The sequence below is a fragment of the Halichoerus grypus genome, chromosome 4 (assembly GCF_964656455.1).
Source record: "Halichoerus grypus chromosome 4, mHalGry1.hap1.1, whole genome shotgun sequence".
In the NCBI taxonomy this organism is placed as follows: domain Eukaryota; kingdom Metazoa; phylum Chordata; class Mammalia; order Carnivora; family Phocidae; genus Halichoerus; species Halichoerus grypus.
Genome location: NC_135715.1, coordinates 190,881,854 through 190,904,176, shown reverse-complemented (window position 1 = coordinate 190,904,176; position 22,323 = coordinate 190,881,854). Strand labels below are relative to the sequence as shown.

At 49.9% G+C, this 22,323-nt stretch overlaps 1 protein-coding gene across 5 annotated transcripts; it reads left to right on the top strand.

Moving 5' to 3' along the window:
• Nucleotides 1-34: 34 nt before the first annotated feature.
• On the top strand, nt 35-21,269 carry ILKAP (ILK associated serine/threonine phosphatase). Of its 5 annotated transcripts, none has more exons than XM_036086447.2 (12): nt 35-187; nt 7,433-7,498; nt 7,970-8,026; nt 10,680-10,799; nt 12,052-12,178; nt 14,330-14,436; nt 14,804-14,897; nt 15,177-15,264; nt 16,565-16,686; nt 19,514-19,633; nt 20,709-20,790; nt 20,976-21,269. In XM_036086447.2, exons 1-12 carry the CDS (start codon nt 133-135, stop codon nt 21,117-21,119), a joined length of 1,182 nt encoding a protein of 393 aa, XP_035942340.2. In that variant the 5' UTR covers nt 35-132; the 3' UTR covers nt 21,120-21,269. The 5 variants fall into 5 exon arrangements, with proteins under 5 accessions (XP_035942340.2, XP_077927661.1, XP_077927662.1 ...); XM_078071535.1 differs by lacking the exon at nt 35-187 and adding an exon at nt 484-913; XM_078071536.1 differs by lacking the exon at nt 35-187 and adding an exon at nt 484-913 and having other exon boundaries at nt 7,433-7,521.
• The last annotated feature ends 1,054 nt before the right edge of the window (nt 21,270-22,323 follow it).

Genomic DNA, 22,323 nt, shown 5'->3' with positions numbered 1-22,323 from the left:
GGCCCGCCTTCGGGTGATTGACGGCGCCCGGGCCGCCACCGCCCCGCTGCCGCCGCTGCCGCCGCCGCTGCCGCCGTCGCTGCCGCCGCCCGCAGGCTGCGCGACCGCCGCCGCCGCCGCCCCGCCTCGGCCATGGACCTGTTCGGGGACCTGCCGGAGCCCGAGCGCTCGCCGCGCCCGGCTGTCGGTAAGCGGTGGCCGCCCGGCCGGCCGGCGAGGGGAGGGCGGGCGGCGGCGGCCTGGAGGCCCGCGGCGCCTGAGGCGGGCGGCGGGGCGGAGCGGGGGCGAGCGCGGCCTGCGCGGGGCCGGCGGCGGGCCTCCGCCATGTCTGCTGCGCGCGGGGTGGGGGCGGGCGCGGGAGCGGGCCGCCGGCCGCCGCGTCCTTTGTGTGCGGCCCGCACGTGCGGCGGCGGAGGGCGGCCCGGGCCCGCGGGCGTGACTGCGGCCGGGCTGCAAGTTCGGGCTGCAGGTGGCTTTGTGTTTACCCCCGACGCCGCGGCCAGCGCCGCCGTCATCCTTGGTGTGTCAGGCCCAGGGGGGAGCGCTCGTCCTCCGCGCTCTTACGATTTGACTTTTCGCAGCAGTTTTCTCTCGCGTCCGCGGCCCCGCAAAGGCAGCAGCACTAGCGCAGGTGCGCTCGTCCGCTGCGCGCCGGGCCTGCGCGGGTGCGTGAGCTCCACGCACGAGCAGCTGGGACCAGGCCTTTGTTAGCGCGGTGTGTCCAGTGCGCAGGGCTCGCTGCGGGTTTGACTGTGCGGGACTTCTAGCACTTCCCCGCGCAGGACGTTCAGCGGACGCTGCACCGCAGGGCCGCGTTTCTGAGCCTGTCTGGTGGCAGGCGACCTGGAAAACTTTAAGAACAAGTTCAGATTTCCAGGCTCCGCTCCGTCCCCTGGATCGGAAAGCCTCCAAGGTAGGGTCCTGAATGTGTGTTGTTAAATCCCCAGGGGATTTTGACCGGCCAGCGCAGCAGGAGTCTGGAGACCGAGGTTTTGGAAGCCACTGTTGGAGGGAACAGGAAGGGGACAAGCTCCAGCCTTGGCTTGCAAAAAGAGCTTATATCTGAGTGCAAGTGATTGTGATTCCAACTGGCAAAGTTACGGACAGTGGGAAACGCGGAGTGCCTGGGGGAGCGATGCTTGTAGGCCGTCCAGGAGGACTGCGGAAGGAGGCGGTGCTGGAATGGGGCCTCTGACGTGATTTGCAGAGATTCTAGGCAAGGGAACGGCGTGGGGGCACGTTCGGCCCTCTGGTTTGTGCGAGCATACCAGGGTGGAGGAGTGGTGAACTTGGCCCTGAGGAACGGCTGGTCCTGCCCTGCACGGGGCTTGGGTTCTGCTTCTCAGGTGTGGACGGCCGGGCCAGTCTTTATGGAGCCCTTATACCCAGTAATGGCACTTAGTCTTGCCCACTTACCGTTCTGATGGTGCAGAAACATCTAAATAACTGTCTCTGAGCCATTCACTTGCTAAATTGTTCTAGTTGAGGGTAAAATTGTTCTACTTTGTGTATGCAGTCTTTTTTTTTTTTTTTTTTTTAACGCTGTCGATGGAGTATACCTTCTCTCTGAGTATGTTTGGGGCAGAGTTTGGATTTGCAGATGTGCCTGTAAGCCTATCATTTAAAGAAAAAAAAATCTCCATTACTTTTTACCCGGAATTAATTTGTCTGCTCAGGAGAAGGCACCCTTTATGAGATACAAAATCTGACAACTCCTAACTCTTACAAGTTGGTATTTGACAGCTTGCCACCGAACACAGTGAGTCGGGGGCGGGGGGCATCTCCAACCCTGCCTGGGATGCCAGGGGAGCAGAGGGGCTGCAGTGTTTAAACCCCTGTTCCCTGGAAAGTGGATTAGTGAACTGCTTCCTGCTTGTGGGAAGGGCACTGACGCTGTCACAGGGCCTGCTTGGCTGAGTGTATTTTTAAAAATAGCTTTAAAAACAAAGAAGGCATGCTTTCTGAATTTGTAGATGGCAGGAAGCTGAGCGGGATAAGTACTAAAGTGAGTGACAGAGTTGGGATCCAAAGTTATCTTGACAGGCAGTTAATACCGACAAAATGAGATTTAACAGGTTAAAACAATCATTTGAACAAGAACAGAACCTGGGGCGCTTGAGTGGCTCAGTCAGTGACATGTCTGCCTTCGGGCAGGACCGAGCCCCGCGGTAGCGGGGAGCCTGCTTCTCCCTCTCCCTCTGCTGCTCCCCTACTTGTGCTCGCTCTCTGTCAAATAAAATCTTAAAAAAAAGAACAAAAAAAACCCAGAATCTGATTTCATGATCTTGTGAAAAAACTGTGATTTTTGAAAAACTAATTTAAATGCCATACTTTGTTTCAGAAAATCAATGATATTGGTTGATAAAATTAAAAATGGAGTAAATGAAGGGAAAATAAGGTTGGTTTCATAAAGTGGATGGGAAGATGAGCAAAACTGCACCATCGTGATCCTCACACATGATGTGCGGGTGCTCAGGCAGGGAGCAATAAGGACCTAGTCATTTTCACGGTCTCAGAGAAGAGTGGTTTTGGACATGTAATCAAACTGGTTTCACATCCACTAAGTGCCTTCTTCTGTGACTGTTCCCACATCTGTAAAGTAGGATTGGCGCCTCCTACTGTTAGCACGTGTTAGAGTACTGCATGCTCGGTGCTTAGCGCAGGTGTAGCACGTGGTCAGTGCTTAGTAGATGCTAGTGCTTAGATGTTAGTGTATGAGCTGTTAACCTTACGGCTATTTAAAAGAAAAAACATGCACTCTTAACTGGATTTTGTGAGTGTCCAAAGGGAGGAACTTTCCCACTGCTCAGATCACATCGAGTGTATTTTGTTCTTTGGTTTTTGTTTTAAACATTCCATCTAATGTTCCTGCCTGCAAGCCTCTTAATTTTTATGGTCTGAAGAAAAATGTAGAAGGAACGCATTAAATCGTTTCAGATTTTGTGTTAAATGAGTAGTTTTCACGCCAGCACTTATAGATTTGATTGCTGAGTGGCTCAAGTTTTTGTATGTAGAGAGTTAAACGAGGAAGTATGCCCATATCAGACAGGAATGAAACTTCTCTGCTCTCTCATACTCCTAAAAGTGCTACCTTGATGTCTTTAAGATCAACAGCTTATACTTGATAATCCAAACAAGTTAAAGGTGTCCTGGTTTAAAGTTGCTCTGACAATAAGTTGGTTTCAGTTTTATAGGGTGGTTCTTTCACTTAGAGGTTGCTACGCCGCTATACTTTAAAACTGATGGTCAGCTGGCAGAACTAAGTAAATACTGCATGGTAGGCCATCTTCAAAATATTTCTTTCCAGAAAAACCCTGGAGATCTAAATATAAAATAAAGGTTAAGATACTAGAAAAAAACACTAACTGTAAAACTTCAGGGGCAAGCAAGAAAAAACTCTTAAGGAATTAAAATGGATTTAACTATGTAAAAATAAAAATTTCTGCAGGGCAAAATACCACAAAAGCAAAAGACAAACAGAAAATAATTTTGTAGGGGCGCCTGAGTGGCTCAATAGGTTAAGTGCCTTCAGCTCAGGTCGTGATCCCAAGGTCCAGAGATGGGAGCTCCACATTGAGCTTCCTGCTCAGTGGGGAGTCTATTTATCCTTCTTTCTCTCAAATAAATAAATAAATTTTTTGAATCATCTCTAATTTTTTAATAGCTCTGAGGGATGTGAACCCTCTTTTTTTTTAAGATTTTATTTATTTAAGAGAGAACAAGCAGGTGGGAGGGGCAGAGGGAGAGGGAGAAGCAGACTCCCCACTGTGCTTCGGGAGCCTGATGCGGGGCTCGATCCCAGGACCCTGTGATCATGACCTGAGCTGAAGGCAGACGCTTAACCGACTGAGCCACCCAGGCGCCCTTAAATAAATAAAGTCTTAAAATTTCGTACACATTACCAATGATCCCTAGTAAATGAAAGGTTCAAACACATCAGTAAGAAAAAGACAGGTAGCCCATTTGAAATTGTCAAAGGCTGTATCCTGACAGTTTATGGAAGAAGAAATGCAAATGACCAGTCAGCCGAAACCAGTGCTTAGCTTCCTCAGTCACTGAGGAAACGAGTAGCAAATCACTGATGCATCATGTTTTCAGCCAGCAGATTAAAAATTGGCATCATGGTGGTGAAGATGGAGAGAAATGGACATTCTCATAAAGTGTGTTGGGGGTAGACATTACCACCACTTTTTGGAAACAGATTTGGACATCTGTCAAATTCAAACCACTCATATGCTTTGACCTAGCGGTCTAGCAGATTCAGTAGGGATAGATGTCTAGGGTTGTTTACTGTGGCATTATTGTCATGCGAGAAACTGGAATCAGCCTGCATGCCCATCAGTGAGGGGACTGGACATGTGTGTGGCAGGGCCTCCCACACAGAACAGAACACAGCTGTTGGAAAGAGTAGTTAGACCCAGATGTGCTGGCCTGGAACATGCCCGGAGGGCTTACATGAACAAGGGTAGATGGAGAATGTGGTGTACAGTACGCTTCTGCCTCTTAAAAAGTAAAATGCATGTACACAAGTGCATCAGCTTAAAAGAAATTGGAACATAACACTCAGCTGCTACCCTACTTCCCCAAAGTCATACTTTGTCTAATTATTGCTGATGACCCCCATCACTTTGGATTACTCTATCCAAAATGGAATGTAAGGTTCTGGCTAATCAGACGTTTCCATTATAGCATCTATCACCTACAGATTTTTTTTTTTTTTTAAGATTTTATTTTTAAGTAATCCCCACACACAATGTAGGGCAAGAACTCCCAACCCTGAGATCAAGAGTTGCGTGTTCTACTGACGGAGCCAGCCAGGCGCCCCACAGATTTTTATTTTTATTTTTTTAAGAATCCAAATACAAGTTATTATAAGTGATCCTTTCAATGATGCAAAAAGTATTCCAGAGATCAAGAACCTTGGGATTATCTTCGTAGGGTTGTCGGAGGGTTAAATGAGACGGTGTGTGGAGGCAGTGTGGCGCCTCACAAGGGCACGGACGGAAACAAGGATGCCTGGCTTTGACTGCCCGCTCCTCACCGGCTCTCCCTTAGTTCCACCTGATGGCCTCAGTCTCCTCATCAGTGAGGAACGGCAATAATAGTACTCACCTCATAAAACTGCTGTAAGGATTTAGTGCATTGGAAACACAAAGAGAGCCCTGGAACAGTGCCTGGCAGGCAGGCAGCGTTAATTATTCTTAAGAGCCGTTCTCAGTTGTGACCACCAAAAATGAGAAGATCTCGTTGTGTTTAATTGAAGTAGCACTCACAGTATTCCAGAGTGAGAAAGGAGAAGCGGGGAGGCTCATTTGATTCGGCACGAGGAAATGGGCCACTGTCTGGGGATGGTGCTCAGATCAGGGCACTATTTCAGAGCTGTAGCCGAAGGACAGAGGCCAGGCTGGTGGTAAGCTGGAAGCTCTATGGTGACAAATGCTTGTAAGAGCTGAAAATGTATTGCCTGGGAAGGAGGACTTCCCCCACTGGACATTGGCAGGGGAAAGACCTGATTTAGATGGGTAGTTTAATTTGGAAATTAAAATCTGACCTGACCCAGGGGTTGGTTGCTCTTCAGGTTGGCCTCCTCCCTGTAATGTTCTCTCTCCCCCAAGAAGCCCGGCTCTCTGGCCCCACTGAACATAGTGTGCTTGCTCTGCATCGTGCCATACAGTTTTCAGTCTGTGAGGAGAATGGGCATTTGATGGTTAGACCCAGTTTGGTTTGGGTTCCTCTTGGAAGTGCCCTGCGAGAATATTAGGGATTCTTGTAGGAGAATTACAGAGTGAGTAAATGGTTGTTCTAAATGCCATTTAATGTCCTCATGATGCTGCTGTTTGAATACCTCCGTAGAGTGTGTATGTCACTTGTGAGGAAAATGAAAGTATTTGCAGTTACTTAGTCTGTTTAGAATCCTGAGGGATAACAGTATAATTTAATGGAGTAGACATTTCCCATTTTGAATTAGGGTGTAAAGCAGAAGAGTTGCTTTTTGTTAAATCAGGAATTTATAAGGTATTTAAGGTACTTTTGACCTAAAAACTCCTGAAGGAGTTTCTAAATTTTAAATTAAATTTTTGTTTTTATTATTTGTTTCTTTGTTTATTTTTTAAGTAGGTTCCACACCCAGCATGGAGCCCAACACGGGGCTCAAACTCACGACCCTGAGATCAAGACCTGAGCTTTCCCAGCTTAACCGACTGAGCCACCCAGGCACCCCTAAATTTTTGTTTTTAAAAGAGTAGAATTGGGGGCGCCTGGGTGGCTCAGTTGATTAAGCGTCCGACTTTGATTTCGCCTAAGGTCAGTGGTCTCAGAGTCGTGGGATTGGCCTCTGTGGGGCTCTGCGCTCAGTGCTGTCTGCTTGTCCTTCTCCCTCTGTTCCTCCCACTGCTCGCATGCTTGTGCACGTGCGCTTTCTCTCTCAAATGAATAAATAAATCTTAAAAAAAAAAAAAAAAAGTAGAATTGATACCCAGTTCATTTCTGCCTAGAGGCAAAGGGTCGATATAGATGAGCCTTTTGGAGCATACAGTTGAACTAGTTTTTAAATGAGTACATTTCTGTACTTGAACTCTGAGGAACAAGAGGTGGGACAAACTTCATAGGATGGGAATGTGCACGCCTACGTCTTCAGCCCTTTGTTTCCCCCATTTCCTGTGTACCAGTCCCTATATTTAATAGCTTAAATAGAAATTTTTGGGAAAGCTGGACAATGAAGAACGGTGGTTAAATTTTATGTGGAAAGGGACAATTGAATAAACATTTAAGACCAGTCCTCTTGGTGTATAAATCTTCAGGTTTTTAGATTTAAAAAATTTCCCTGGCTTTCTCCTGAGTTTATGTTGGAGTATCTGAAATTCCTCATTTTCTCCATAGGCAGTAATTAAGTGGGCACTGTGCTGGGGATGCCAAGTTCACGCAGATTTGCTTCCGTCAGCCTCTCACCTTCTCTGTGCTCATTGTTTGAGATTCTAGTGGGTGGTTCGTTCAGAATGCTATTGAAATCAGACTTTTTAAGACTGTAGATCTTTGGTCAGACAGAGATCCCTCTGTCTTTGACGTTTTATCTTGAGGGACCAAATAATTGTTTTCTTGCTCTAGAACCAGTATATTTCTTCCCAGGATTCATTTTTTAAAAAAGGGTTTTTCAGTGTTTGCTGCTTGCAGGAATGAAATTACCGAGAAAAATATTTGTTTTCCTCGGAATATCCAGTGGCGCCCATTGGGTCGTGTTTCATTGCATTTATGTTGATTGTAACTGTTGGAAGCGGACTTCTGTGTTAAATAGCTACTGAGAAGATACTTTGTAGAATTTGGCACAGCTAGGAGGAGAACATTTGAATAGCAAACATCTCAGAAGGCCTCCCCCTTTGACCACCTGTCCTGGCTGATGACCGAATGCTCTTTAAGCAGGCTCTCTGTGTTCCAGGCAAAGAAGCTCAGAAGGGGCCTCTGCTTTTTGATGACCTCCCTCCGGCCCGCAGTACTGACTCAGGTACAGTCTTCAGGCTCTCCCAGGTGTGTGTCAACGTGTCATCCTGGGGTTGTAGTTGTCTGAATCTTTCTCCCTTTCCCCCATTTTCAACACACAGATGTTTTAGGTGTTGGACTGTCTTAAGTTTTGAATCCATGGCATCAGGTAAGGCAGAAAAATCCGCTAGTCGCTAGCCCTGAGGAACTGCGTAAACATGTTGAGCAGTTTTCTCTGGTTCATTTGAGTGTTTATTTTATTAGCTGAAATAAGATTTAACTCTTTCAGGCAGATATTGTTTCCTTTGAATTGAGAGGACCTTAAAATAAAATAGGTTCAAGACATTATTTACCGAAGTATGAGTTGCCACTGGATTGACACGAGAGGTTTTGAGTTTATTTCAATGACCTGCATTGGTGTCCTGGTGGGATGGATTCTGAAACTTAAGCCTCATCCAGCTTTTGTGGGCTCACCAAGTGTTCTGCTGTGTTTCAGGGTCAGGGGGACCTTTGCTTTTTGATGATCTCCCACCAGCCAGCAGTGGTGATTCAGGTAAGTGGTAGGGAAAAAATTCAGTGTGTTGATGGGAATAATACATACAAAATTTATTCTTATGTAAAATGTATTTATTAATAGATTTTAACAGGGTTTAGGATGACATTAAGTACAGCATAAGATTTATTAAAATAAAAAATACATAGGCACCATCAGGTGGAAGCAAAAAGATCATATACTACGTCACTTTTTGGTGATTATTTTTTACTTGGAATTCAACCTCTTGCAAATAACTTTAAGAATTAAAGAGTTCAATCATTTACTTTGAACTTTGTTATTAACAACAACAACAACAAATCTCAGAGTATGCCTCTCCCTCTGTCCCTGACAAACTCAGATATATTCAGCAGAAGTATCTGAATATATGAAATAGTTACAACATGTTTAATATCCCTGAACCCGATAGTTTTCTCTTTTATGGCACTTACATTAAAAAGACTTTGATCTTAAGAAAATGAAATCTGAATGACACTGGTGTAGTGACTGGTACAGACCACGTGCAGGAATTTTCTTGAAATTCAAGACCTTGGTTGATTATTTTCAGTCAATCCTTACACGTTCTCAAGAATCTCTTTATTGATGTGATTTCATTTTTGTCAGGCCTATTAACATTGGTTGCACCTGTTCCTGTAAATGTGTTTTCCTCTTTACGTCCCAGTTAGGTAGAGGGAAGAGCAGAGCAGATTCCTGTCCGTTGTCACCGTGATGAATCTGTTACTCCATATGACTGAGAGCTTCTCACGTGGAATTCCCCCAAGTGGGGGCAGGGCAGACAGGACAGAGGGAGGGGACAGTGCGGGATGCAGGCTGTCTGTTTTCATATGCAGTTATCTTCTAGTGTAAGAACCTTCCTTATGTCATCAAGTGAAACATTTGCTGCTTTTTAAGTAGATTTTTTTGTGTTATTAATTCATTACATAAAAATCATCAGGATTAGTCTAGAATGTGTAGATTAAATTAGTATACTTCCTGTATTTAGAAAAAGTTGTTATAATCATCTTACACAAGAATTCTCAGGTTTTCAGGCCTGTGGACCCATACTAAAACAGTACAGCATTCTCACACAGTTAAGGCTAAAACTGTCCCAATAAAGACAGTATTCTTTTTTCTTAAGATTCTATTTATTTGGGAGAGAGGGAGCACGCAGGGGCAGGGGCAGAGGGAGAAGCAGACTCCGAGCTGAGCAGGGAGCCTGACACAAGCAGGGCTCGATCCCAGGACCCTGGGATCATGACCTGAGCCAAAGGCAGACGCTTAACCGACTGAGCCACCCAGGCGCCCCAAGACAGTATTCTTATAATGAAAGTTAATGTGTGCAAACAGGGCTTTTAACAGATTTAATAAAAGAAAGAAAATTGACCATAGCTATGTCTTAGTTCTTCATAGGGCAAAAGACAGTCAACTAGTAACAACTTAGAAGATTTCAGCACCATTATTAACAAGCTTGATTTTTTCGGATATAGAATCTAACCTTGCATCCAATATATTGGATTTCTTGAGAAGACATAGGCACCATTTACAAAAATCGACTACATTCTAGGCCATAAAGTAAGTCCCAACAAAGAATTGATTTCATGTACAGACCACATTCTCTGGCTACACTGTGATTCAATCAGGAGTCAACAACAAAGCTATAAAAATGTCTCTGTTTTGCAAGTTAAAAGAGAGGAAGATTGTTTTACATACACACTGGGAAAGCTGGAACCGACAGTAAGTGACAGGCTACGGGAGAGACCTCTGGGGAAAGTGTATTGGAAACATCTGTGAAATTTTCCCTGTTAATGTGCCTGATTATGTGGGGCGGGACTTGTGTGTTAGGTTCTCGTGTTGCAGACGTCGTCTGTCCTTTTGCAAGTAATTGACTCTTCTTGAGGGCAGGGACGTTTTCTTCCCTTCTTCCTCGGTGCTCAGAAATGTCTGGCAAACACTAGTTGAGTAACGGTTGCCTGTCTTCATACTGAAACGCAGAGAATAGAGCCCTTTATTAGGACAGCGGCTGCCATTCATGGGATACGTGATGACCCAGGCACCATGATAAATGCTTTACATACCTTGTCCCCATCGGTTTTAAAGTCACCTTCCGAGATGACAGAATTCTCCCTGTGTCACAGATGAAGAAACTTAAGTAGCTTGCCTCAAGGGCACACCTCCATGAGTGGCAGAACTGGGACTTGAAACGAGACTTTTCTCTGCCCAAAACGGGCTCGCACTGCAGGCGCTCTTAGCGTCGGCTTTGAGGACGGATTCGTCCCTCTGCAAGTGTGGATGGCTTCAGCAGCCCTGTTTTGCCTTTCACGACACCAACAGTTCCTAAAGCCTGACATTTACCTCATGTTAACCCCCTTTTGGCACTTACTACTTTTTTGACTTGTTTAGGATGTGTCACTTGGCAGATTTTGGAAACTTCCCTGTTTACAAATAAGAGCCTGTGGCTCTGAGATACCGTGTGTGTGCGATGGGGTCCTCCCCGCTGGTTCCCCGGGCGCGCTGCCCTGCCCCTCGAGGTCGTAGTCGTGACCACGGCACCTGCCTCTCTGCCCCTACTCATGCGCCACATCGTGTGGTGTCCCGGGTCGGGGGTGGGGCCTGGTCTGGGGACTTTCCTGCCAGTTTATAGCTCTGTCTCTCTCTGGCTTTGCCTTGTGTCCAGGTCCTCTCGACACGTCGATGTCGCAGACGGTAAAGAATGAAGAGAAAGGAGCAAAGAGAAAAGCCCCCGAAGAAGAGAAGAATGGCAGTGAAGAGCTTGTGGAAAAGAAAGTTTGTAAAGGTTTTCAGACAGTTTGAAAACAAATGTATTAGACTTCATATTTTAAAACAACCCAGAGCAAAATCGAGCTCCGCTTTCTGATTTATGGCGCTTCCTTTTTGTGTCTATATTTAAGAAGCCGGTAGGGTTCCCTTTTTGCAAACAGATTTCCAAATTTACTTTTGCCTCCTCTCTTTACTTTCCCCATTCATGTGTGATCCTACCTTTGGTCAGATACAAAACCTACATTTGTTCCTCAAGGGTGAAAACACCAGGTGGTTTTGACTTTATCTTCTCTAGTGAACAGTTAGCTTATTGAGCACCCACTTTCTCTCTGACTCCCTGTCGCTGTTCACGGCCTGTTGATGAGCACCTTGAATTCTGTGACTAGCTTAGTAGGCAGCGTCCCAAGAGAGAGCCTGAGGCTGGAAAAAGCAGTTGGAATTTGTCATCAGCTATGTAACTTGTCAGAGTAGAGAAGAAATGAGAGGTATCCGTTAGAGAGAGGTAGCTGTGGGTGCTCACGCACCGTACCAGCCCACTTCGTCCCATGCCGCAGAGGTGCGAGAGGGTTACTAGCTCGCTGTAAGGACGGGGTCTTCAGCTTAGCTCGTCGCTGCCCTTAGCTCAGGAGTACGATGCCTGCCAGCAGCGGCTCAGTAGTTACGTGGCCCTGCGGTGTCCGCAAACAAACTTAGCCTGGCTTTACATATAAATAGACTGCTCTGCCTCCGTGGGCTCTTTCATCCTTCTCTTCCTCAGGCAGAGTAGAAGCAACTGTCTTACCATTTGTTCAAGTTCTTTACCAGCCTCAGGCATGGAAATCGATATTTTCAGATGTCCAACAGGGCATTTGGGGTAAACTCTACTTACTAGCATTTCCTTAAACTCGGAATTTTTCTGCCCTCCTTAGTTACCGACAAGACTAGATGTGCGCATAGTTCCTTGCCCGGTCCGGGATGACGCACATTCCTGGCTCTGGTACTTCGACTTAGTGCCTTAGCCGGCGCTGTTGGTTACTAACATACCGTCACCTGTTGCCTCCTCTTTGCTGTTCAGCCTTTGAGAGACTGTCTTCGTCCAACAGTGGTCTGATTTTAGTTCCAGCTGGGGAGCTGGGGAGCTAGATGGCTTGAGGGTACAGCTTCTTTATGTGCACAATTAGGACATTACTGAGTAAAACAGCCAGAGTTCCCTCTCATTTGCTCTGGGACTAGGGCTTCTGGAGGGAAGAGCACAGTTTTGTATTGGCTTTTTGTTCTCTTTTCCTTAGCCTCCTCAGTGATCTTCGGTTTGAAAGGCTATGTGGCCGAGCGGAAGGGCGAGCGGGAGGAGATGCAGGACGCCCACGTCATCCTGAATGACATCACGGAGGAGTGTAGGCCCCCGTCGTCCCTCATGTGAGTGTCCATGCTCCGACAAGCCTGGTTGGCACAGAAGTCTCTGTTCTGACTGGGTGGTTGGACCGTGTTCAGTTGTATTTACTGGAAAGAATGGCTTATCGATGGGACTGCTTGGTTCGGGGTCAGGGGTTCTTAGCTGGGGTTGATTTTGCACACTGCTGCCCCTCCCTGACATTTTTGGGTGTCACGTGGAGGGGTGTGCAACTGGCATCTGGTGGTTGGGGGGGCTTGGGATGCTGCTAAACATCCTACAGAGCACAGGACAGCCCTGCAGCAGAGAATTGTCCAGCCCCAAATGTCCTTCCTGCCGAAGCTGAGAAACCTGTTAAACGGGAAAGGAGTCTCCACGTTGTGGGTCTTTGGGGTGTGGTATTCTTCATCAGTATCTGAAGAGCTTCCAGCAGAGAATATTCTTATTCCGTGAGCCGGTAGGTAGAGCGGAAAGCTGCTAATTACAGCTGCACATGGGATCAAGGAGAGCTAGCGTAATAGGGCCCAAAAAGAGAAGAAAAAGCAGAAATGGCATCAAGGAGAAGAAAAACAGGGAAAATTTCCCTGCAACTGCACAAACTAAAATGAAGCCTTTGGATAAGCTTTAGGCATGGAGGAAAACCACCAGAAGGTAGGACATCAGGGTATGTCCTACCAAGGTAAGTGAACGTGCATTACATTTACACATACGATGAGCTGTCTACTATATAATTACGTAGTCCGTATGCCACCAGGTTTCCATAGTCACGTAATGTGTAGGTTACATTCAGTAACTGACACCAGGTGGCCATTAACATGCAGTGTGCTGAGCCATTGGTGCCAGAGGCCTTTGTCCAGTTGAGGAAGTAAGGCCCCTGCAGGGGACCTGGTCCTCCGTGGAGGGGACTGTGTATGTACATGTGCTCACTGTTGTTAGGCTGCCCTTGCTCACCTGGAGTGTGCTCTGGGGTTACTTTTGAAGCCAGGAAAGGGACTTCTGGAGAGCCCCAGGGGAGCAGACCTCACTGGGATCACTAAACCGTACTGAGCAAGTACCATGCATATGAGAACGGTTCAGGGTTAGGAACCAGAGGAAGTTGTTTTTTCATGGCTCAGGATGTCTCCGTTGAAAAGGAACTCAAACCATGTTTGAAAAAGCAGCTCTGCACAGAAAATGTCATTTCTCATAGGCATTTTCGTTCATTCTTCTCAAAACAGTTCAAATCATTAATGACATTTGTTCCATATATGCACATTTTCTGGCAAAATCTGGAAGGGGAATAGGGATAAGAGTGGTGAGATGGGCTTCGAGAATTAGATGTTGGATCAGTCTGAGCAGCAGTTCTGGAATTACCCTCTGCTCTCTTAGATGTTTTTTCTTGTCTTGGATCAGTAACTGTTTTATCAGTGTGTTAGCTTATAAAACTAAATCCGATTTAAATAGAAAAAAGTTCTAGTCTTCAGTGAAAGATCAGTTAATAGATCTTGATTTTTTAAAAAAAATGTGAGTCTTCAACTTTTTTTAAATTATTATTTTTAAGTAATCTCTGTACCCATTGTGGGGCTCAAATCCACAACCCGGAGATCAAAGAGTCACACACTCTTCTGACTGAGCCAGCCAGGCACCCCTATTTTCATGGCATTTTTAAATTAAAAGTTAAAAACTTGGGGTGCCTGGCTGGCTCAGTCGGTAGAGCGTGCAACTCTTGATTTCAGGGTCGTGAGTTTGAGCCCCATGTTGGGTGTAGAGATTACTTAAATCAGTGAATTTAAAAAAAAAATAAAAATGAAAGTACCATCAAAGTTACTTCAACATTTGTCTCAGTTAATGCTGTGTCCTTTTTTCTCATTTGTGACAATGTGGTGTCTTTACCAAGGGACATCCTCTGTCTTGTGAATGCTCACTGTTTGAGATAAGATTTAGAGGCCTTGGGACGCCTGCGTGGCTCAGTCAGTTAAGCTCAGGTCATGATCTTGAGGTTCTGGGATCGAGCCCCATGTCGGGCTCCCTGCTTAGCGGGAAGCCTGCTTCTCCCTCTCTACCCCTCCCCCCACCCATGTGCACATGTGCACTCTCTCTCGTAAATAAAATTAAAAAAAAAAAAAAGGATTTAGAGGTCTTAGTGGGGAGGCGTGATCTTTGTGAAAATCTCATTAACCGTCAGTTCATTCTTCCAGTACCCGGGTTTCGTATTTCGCTGTTTTTGATGGTCATGGAGGAATTCGAGCCTCAAAGTTTGCTGCACAGAATTTGCATCAGAACTTAATCAGGAAGTTTCCTAAAGGTGGGACTGAGAACTAAATTGGTTTGTGTCCATCTTGGTGTTTGTTGTTTGTGTAAATCAGGAAGATAAGCCACATTGGAAAGAATCCTTAGTGGCTCTCTGAAGGTGGGGCCGAGGAGAGTGGGCTCTGGGGTGAGCAGGTGATGGCCGAGTAGGGTGCTGGCCTAGGACTTCTTGTCTGCGTGATGGTACATTGTGTGGAATGTTTGTGTAGGAGAGTGTATTTGGGAGACTGTAGACCAGACTCAAACGAGCCTGCCTTGCAGGCGAGGAAGTAGAGATGTTCTTGGTCACAGTACAAAAACAAAATGGCAGCAAGAGGAGAATTTCCTCTTAAGAGTTTGTTGTCTTGTTTTTTCTTTAATAGGAGATGTAATCAGTGTAGAGAAAACCGTGAAGAGATGCCTTTTGGACACTTTCAAGCATACTGATGAAGAGTTTCTTAAACAAGCTTCAAGCCAGTAAGTGTGACCACATAAAGATATGTGAGTGGTGGGTATGTGTTTGTGTGTGGTTTTCCTTAAACACGTTTTAGGTCTTCTTTTAGCCGAATGTTAGTGCTCACTGTCTGAAAAGTACCTAGCACTGAGTAAGCTCTCATAACTGTAACTGAATCTGAAACGGTAAAAAAGAAAGTTGTTGAGAAACTTGCCACGTTGACTGACCAGTCAGCTCTGGAGTGCATCTCGAAGTTGCTGGCATGTTGGTGGTGACTGGACTTCCGACGTGTCTCCCTGCAGGAAGCCTGCCTGGAAGGATGGCTCCACCGCGACGTGTGTTCTGGCCGTGGACAACATTCTCTATATCGCCAACCTCGGAGATAGTCGGGTGTGTGCTAGTCGGGTGGCCCGCGAGTGTGCAGCAGGATGGACGTGCCGGCGGGGGTGAAGTCTGTCTTGTGGGGCTGCTGCCGGGGCCTCTGCAGAGTCGATGATCCGGGTGGGGGACCGGCAGCCACGCTCGAGGCAGTTTGTTCTCTGGCACACTTACGCCCTGGGCAGTGTGTGTGCACGCCTATCTCGGGGCTGTGGGCCATTGGTGTGCAAGGCGCTTAAGTATTTCCCAGCTGCGTTTCTCTGACCTCAGACAGTAACCCTTGCCTCCCAAAGTCATTGTGATTTCAGAAAAAGTCAAAAATAGTTGGAGAAGTGCTAGGTGATGTGCCATTTGTCCAGAGCCCAGGCCACATGGCCAAGGGAAGAAAACCCAGTTTCCCACTGTGACATGTCCCATGGTGACACCCGTATCCCAGCCCCAGTTGTGGGGAGTGACCTCAAGCTGGAGGGCGGCACCCTACAGTCAGGGCCCCCTGCTCCCCTTCAGAACCCGACGGTCATTTCCATCACCTCTTGCAGCGAGTCTTGCGCTCCATCAGCAGTCACAGTGCCGTAGTGACCGTTCCCACACTCAGGCGGCGTCTGCTGACCTGCTGCTCCCACCCCCATCACAGAGTGACTTCTAAATAAATGCCCGGCCCTGGGGGTGCGGCAGTGAACATCACAGGCAGTCCCTGCACGAGTGGGTCTTATATTCTGGTGATTTTCTAGTAGATGGTCCCAGGTGCACATGTGTTTAGGCTAAATAACATAACAAATAACATGTAAAATCAGCCAAAAAAAAGCCTCTGGAGTCAGATCCGCATTGCTCTGCTGGCTCTGCTCCTGGCTCTGCTCCGTGACTGTAGGCACGATACCCATTCTCCAGGCCTCGGCTTCCTTCTCTGGAAGTCTGAGGTTTTCCCAGAAGTCCCCATGCGGCAGACATGACGGTGGGGCGCATGGAGGCCAGTGTGGTCGGCGCCCTCCGCCCCCATGTCTGCCTCCTGTAGACTCATGGGATAGTGCCACTTGGAGGGGCTTTGACCCTCGGCAGGGGCCTCCCTTCTGTGTCACAGGCGAGAAGACAGCAGCCCACGGGGGAAGGGCACGGTGCTCAGCCAGCGGTGCGAGCTGCAGACTGGAGACGCAGAGCAGGGCTTCTCTCCCTGGCTGCCGGGACGCTCCTCTGCTGCTTGAGCCTCTGAACTCGTGTTTGTCAGCAGGAGGTGGAATCTGAAAGTCCATGGTTAAGCTTTGTCTTCAGCTGGCGACTTTGAGTTTCCTGACTGTTGTAATCTCCATGTTCCCAGGCAATCCTGTGTCGTTTTAATGAGGAGAGTCAAAAGCATGCAGCCTTAAGCCTCAGCAAGGAGCATAATCCCACACAGTACGAAGAGCGAATGAGAATACAGAAGGCTGGAGGAAACGTCAGGTGACGGGGACTGGCGGGCACTCCGGGGAGGTGGGCTGTCCCCTGTGGGAGTGGTCGGGTAGAACCTTCCATGTGATGCAGTCTGCAGCGAGATGAGACTGTCCGAGGTCTAACCTGGGGAAGCAGGTGAATGGCTGTTGTAGGATTTCACATCATGTCCAAGTGGGAGCAAAAGAGGGTACCGGAAACATGGCTCCCTGCATTCGCAGAAGAGGAAGCCTGCCTCAAATTCACGTTCTCCATCTGCAACATTTTCTCTGTGCCTAGGAACTTTCTTAAATGCTACTCTGAATAAGCTACAGTTGTAGGCAAATTCTCCAGAGAGGAGATCTGAAGTGGTGAAGACAGTAGGTCTTTGTAGCGCGTGCTGAGCATCCCTGGGCTTCCTGGCACAGAGGGCCCTGCCTGGCTGGCTCTGTCTGCGGCCCCGGTTCACCTCCCCGGGTGTCTCTGACGACCGCGTGCCTGCCCTGGTTTAGATCCGCCGCGTCCCTGAGGTGGCTGCTGGAGGCGAACGTCTTTTCTGGACCGCAGGAGAACTCCCCTTCAAGGACGTTGTGCTAGGAGTTTGGCCAGAGTGTCTTCTGGTTCATTTTACAGCTTGACCATTAGGATATTATGTTGCGTTGGGATGAGAGAGCAGTAAGGTATCCCTGTAAGATTGTAGTTGCTTGTCCTTGGAACGGCAGCTTCGTCCCCATCGTTCACTGTGGCGAGCCGGGTTCTGGCCGGTGGTGCCGGGGGCTCTCTGGGGAGCAGTCAGAACTCTGAGTTTGTTCAGAAGTTTCTTAGAACTTTAAAATTCTGCTTTTGCCTGAACTCCATGGAGAGATTTTGACATTGACAGTCTTATGGCTGGCAGTTACTTTCTGTTTCCCACTCTGCACAAAATTAAGAGCAGGGTTTGGGTGCCTTAGAGACGTGACTGGACAGTGCGGCTCGGGATGGGCCCCTCACGGCAGCAGGGCCGGGCTCTGGTCTGTCCCTCACCGGAGGCCTGGGCTGGCCTGCTGGGTGTTTTTCTCCACACCCTTCCACTTGTATCATTAAAGCATTCGTTTGAAAGTTTTTCGGAAAAAAATTTAAAATAGTAAAACATCAACTGCCTGGATTCAGTAGTTAACGTCTTGCCCTATTAGCTTTGTGTGCGCATGTGAGGCCGGCCTGTGTGAAGGTTGGTCGCAGACAGCCGCGGGAAGGAAGGACTCCGGGGTTGGGTTCTCGCCCGCCTCGTCTAGATCCCTGTTCCCCCACCTACTTGTAGGGTCTTTGAACCCAGCGTCCGCCTTACCTCCTCCCACTTCCCGTGTGGCACGGTCACCGCTTGGCTGCACTCGGGCTGGCCGGCAGGGGAGGCCAGCGGTCGTGTGGGGTCACCAGTGGCCCGTTGGCCTGCATTTTTCGTGGGTCATGAAGTGGCTTGTGTGCATTTCCTCTCCTCTGGAAGCCGGTCCTGAAGGACTCAGAGTGCGGTCAGCTTGTCCTGCCGTGCTCTGAAATACAGATGGCGGGCTTCTCCTGGGTCCGCGGTTCCGTGGACTCCCGCTGTCCCCTGTCCCTCCAGCAGGGCGGGGAGCACGGTGCTGGCTTCTGTGGTGCGGCTCGGGAGTCGTTCGTGTTCTCTCTACCGGGTTGCGGCACGAACGGGTGTTTGGGACCTGCCACTCAGTCTTGTTGAAACAAGCCAGCTTCGTGACTCAGGTGGGGGGGATCCACGCCCAGTACCTCGTCACTTGGTCACTGAAGGAGCCCTTCGTTGGGTTCTCACGGTGCTTGTGCTTGGCGCTGCTTCCTGAGAGACGCCCCGCCCTTTGGGCTTCGGCCCTGCTCCTGAGTCCTCTGGCCCCTCTCGCTGTTCCTTTCACTGATTGTACTCGAGAAGACTGCTCGGCTGTCTGTAGATGCCAGCAGGTCTGTGCCCACTGGGAGGGTGACTTTGTGGCTGTGGTGAAGTGCCGGCGGCCAGGCTGGATCCTGACCCCAACGCGGCAGCCCAGGCCAGGGAGGCGTTTCCTACCACACACGTCCATCCGCCTCGCCTCTCCAGAGCTCTCGTCCGTTGGGAAACCTCCACAGACCTCCACGAACAGCGTTGGGGTTTGCCGAGCACTCAGGTCCCTTGTTGTGTGGCTTCTCTGGTTTCACACGTGAAGGTCTGAGGGCCTGCGAGCTCGCGTAGCGCGTAGGCCCGCCAGAACTGTTCTTGGGGGCACCGAGCCGGGGCTCTCTCCCCTGCTCAGAGAACTCTAATGACATGCATCCTGTTTAGAGGTCGCCTCCCCATTCTGGATGCCTCGTTTAAAAATAGAACGGGTAGAAGTTGAATGTGCAGAATACTACAATTAATCCAGTTTAAAGTGAAGCCTATCCATAGCCCATGTAAAGAAAACCTGCTTCAGAATCTGGGACTAGTCGCTTCCAGGGGTTTTCCAGGTCTGAATTGGTGTAAATACAAATCCTTCTAGTCTAGTCCAGCCGTTCTTATCCTGGCTGCATGCTCAAATCACCTGAAGGAGCTTTAGGACAAAAAACAGAAGCAAAGCCAGGCCCCAGCCCAGTCCCGTCAAGTCCAGCCTGGCTGTGGGCAGATCAGCGGGTTAGGCTGCGGGCTGCTCCGTCAGGGTGCTGCGGGGCTGGGGCGCCGAGGACAGCAGGGACGTTCCTGATCTAGGACGGTGACGAGCAGCACGAAGTGCGCAGGGGCAGCGTGCTGGTTAATGAGGCAGCTGCCACAGGCTCCATCCCTCGCTCTGCCCGGAAGACCTGCCTGGAAGTCTTGTGAACCCGTGATCTGTCAGATGGAGTCTTTGTGTTTCCCTCATTTTAGGGACGGTCGTGTGTTGGGCGTGCTGGAAGTGTCGCGCTCCATCGGGGACGGGCAGTACAAGCGCTGCGGGGTCACCTCAGTGCCGGACATCAGACGCTGCCAGCTGACCCCCAATGACAGGTAACAGCGCCCCAGCAAAGGCACAGGGTCTTGTTCTCTTCCCGACTTGTAGTTTGGATCCTGAACCTGGTGTGGGTCGGGGAGGCCCTGTCAGGGGCACTGCCCGGGCCTGGCGGGGCAGGACGGACAGACCCGGGGGCTCCCCAGTCTGGTAGGCTAGCGTACATGTGAGTGGGTGATTCCGGCACCGTGTGTCGGGAGTGTGGGGTGCTCTGGGAGACTTGGGCCACATCCCTGTTGGAGGAAGGAGAACGGCTCTCTGGCAGAGGGAAAACCCACAGAGCCCTTATAGTGGGACAGTGGGACAGAAGGCCAGGCAGATGCCAGTCCTGGAGAGTGATGGAGGAGTGACAGCAAGGTGCTCTGGGGACGGGTTGGGAAGGGTCCTGAGTCCCGCGCTGAGGAGTTTGAATTTTAGCTCATGCTTGATGGAGAACCAGGGGTGGTGTTGAAGCAGAGCCGGGCTAGGTGGAGAAAGAGGTGGCCGTGCTCAGCTGCCCACGGAGATGGCGCCCTGCCCGGCCACAGCCAGGGGACGCCCTCGGTGAGGAGCCCCTGCTAGGCCTGCCCGCTGTGCTGTGCGAGGGAGCCTCCCCCTGGCCCTGCCTGCTCGGCCTCTGCCCAGTCTCCACTCGTGCCTCTGGCCCGCGTGGCCGCTGTGCTCTTACCAACCTTGGGGGCCTGGGACGCTTCTACCAGCCCCTCTGGTTCTCTGAACCCCGGGCCCCCTGTTGTGTGCACTGTGCGAGCGCCCCTGCTTGGGGTCGTCGTCGTGGGTTTGTGGGACGGGTCACTCGGGGTATGTCGCCAAACTGGAGGGGGTGGGAGCCTGCCTGGCCTTGTGCCTGCTGGGTTCCAGGCACAGCGTGTGATCAGTGAGTACTTTTGGATGAGTGCCCCTCAGAGGAGGAAAACCAGGACCTGGGTGTGAGAATGAACAAACAAGGAGGATTCTGTCTCAACACTGTGGGGAAGCTCATGTCTTAGCCTTCGAGTATTTATCTCATCTCCATCGTCACGCTGTTTTATAAGGTTTGCTGCCACGGCCCGTTTATATTTCTCGTCCGTGCTGTAGGTTCATTCTGCTGGCCTGTGACGGCCTCTTCAAGGTCTTCACGCCAGAAGAAGCGGTGAACTTCATCCTGTCCTGCCTGGAGGTAAGAGAGCTCACCAGCGAGGACCAGCTGTGGGAGCTGCGCTTGGGGTGCGGGCCTGGGGCGGTTTGCCCGGTGAGCTCCCCCGCGGGGACTCACTGCCTTGCTCTGACGGTGGCTGGGGAACAGCGCCGCCTCGTGGAGATGGCGTCTCGGAGGGTGACAGGGGACCCTCTCCTGCCCGCTAGGATGAGAAGATCCAGAGCCGGGAAGGGAAGCCCACCGTGGACGCCCGCTACGAAGCCGCCTGCAACAGGCTGGCCAACAAGGCGGTGCAGCGGGGCTCGGCGGACAACGTCACCGTGATGGTGGTGCGGATAGGGTCCCCGTGAGGGCCGGCGGGGCAGCGAGGGCGCGGCGGGGCCGGGAGCGCGGCATGGTATTGACTTCACAGGTTCATCGTGTGTGTGTGCACATTCTGTGTCTTTCGTGTACTCCTGTGGGACTCCCATGGTTGTAAATAAAGGTTTCTTTTTTTTTTTCCTAGTGTTTTATTTTATTACTTTTGAGCAATTCCTGACCCTTCAGGGGTTGTGTGTGTTTCTGGATACGCTCTGGGTCTTCCTTATTAAACCATCGGTGGCATCTCGGATTGGCCTGTGATAGGGACCCACAGGCTGCTCAGTGTGCAGCGTTTTGTAGTTCCTGGCACCTTTCCTGTGCTCTCTTGCCCTTGAAATGACCCTGGTTGGGGAAGTGGCATTGTATAGGGAGGAGACTGAGGTAGGAACCTGCCCAGATGAGCTGTCAGAGTGAAGGAAGGCTACGTAAACGTTGAGCAGGATGCGAGGTTTTGCTGGGGGACGGGATACGAAGCTGCTACTGTCTGGCGTAGCGGGTCTCGGGCAGGCCCTCCCAGAACGGCATGGAATTCGGCTGCTTTCGGATTCAACCCCACTGGTGGTAGATGCGGTGTGTGGCCAAGGACTGTGGAGCGCCGGCGTGCCCGGGACTGGCATCTGGATGCCGTGGGTGGGGGTGGGAAGCGGGCAGGCTCCTGCTTTGAGCAGTCGGGCTGCCGTCTGGAACGGCCTCTGAACCCCAGCTTCCAGTTTCAGGAATGTGTGCTCCCTCTGCCCTGTGCCGGGCTGAGGCCGGTCTTTGCGGGGACACTTGGAAGGGGGACCCTTGTGGTAAAGATGTTAACAAGTGCGTAACTAGCCCGTATACAAGAATAAAGTACTTCTCGAGTCCTTGTAGAAAACAGGTCACACGGTCGCTGTAATCGTATTTCAGTAAAGCGGCTCCTAGGCCTTGTGTAGAGTTTGCCGCGGATGATGAAAGTTTCTAAAACCTTGCCTGGGAAGAGGCTGTTTGCTAATGCTCTCGGGCCCCCGCCCAGCTCACGCCTTATCGCCCCTTCAGCTCCGTTAGCAGAGCAGAGTCCCTGCTGCAAGCACCTCGGGAGCGTTCTGAGCACGCCCTTCCCCAGTGTGGAGCACAGGTTCCATCCCTGACCTCGCACGGCGGGCACCCCTGAAGAAAGGACCCCGGCATCCCAGAGCCGAGAAATAGGAGAGTTGATTAGTCCACATC

Excerpts from the sequence above, each read along its gene's own strand:
- ILKAP (XM_036086447.2), top strand. The coding sequence starts at position 133 with ATGGACCTGTTCGGGGACCTGCCGGAGCCCGAGCGCTCGCCGCGCCCG. Across the intron at positions 7,499-7,969 it reads GGCCCGCAGTACTGACTCAG|GGTCAGGGGGACCTTTGCTT; the intron begins GTACAGTCTTCA and ends GCTGTGTTTCAG. Across the intron at positions 10,800-12,051 it reads GGAAAAGAAAGTTTGTAAAG|CCTCCTCAGTGATCTTCGGT; the intron begins GTTTTCAGACAG and ends TCTTTTCCTTAG.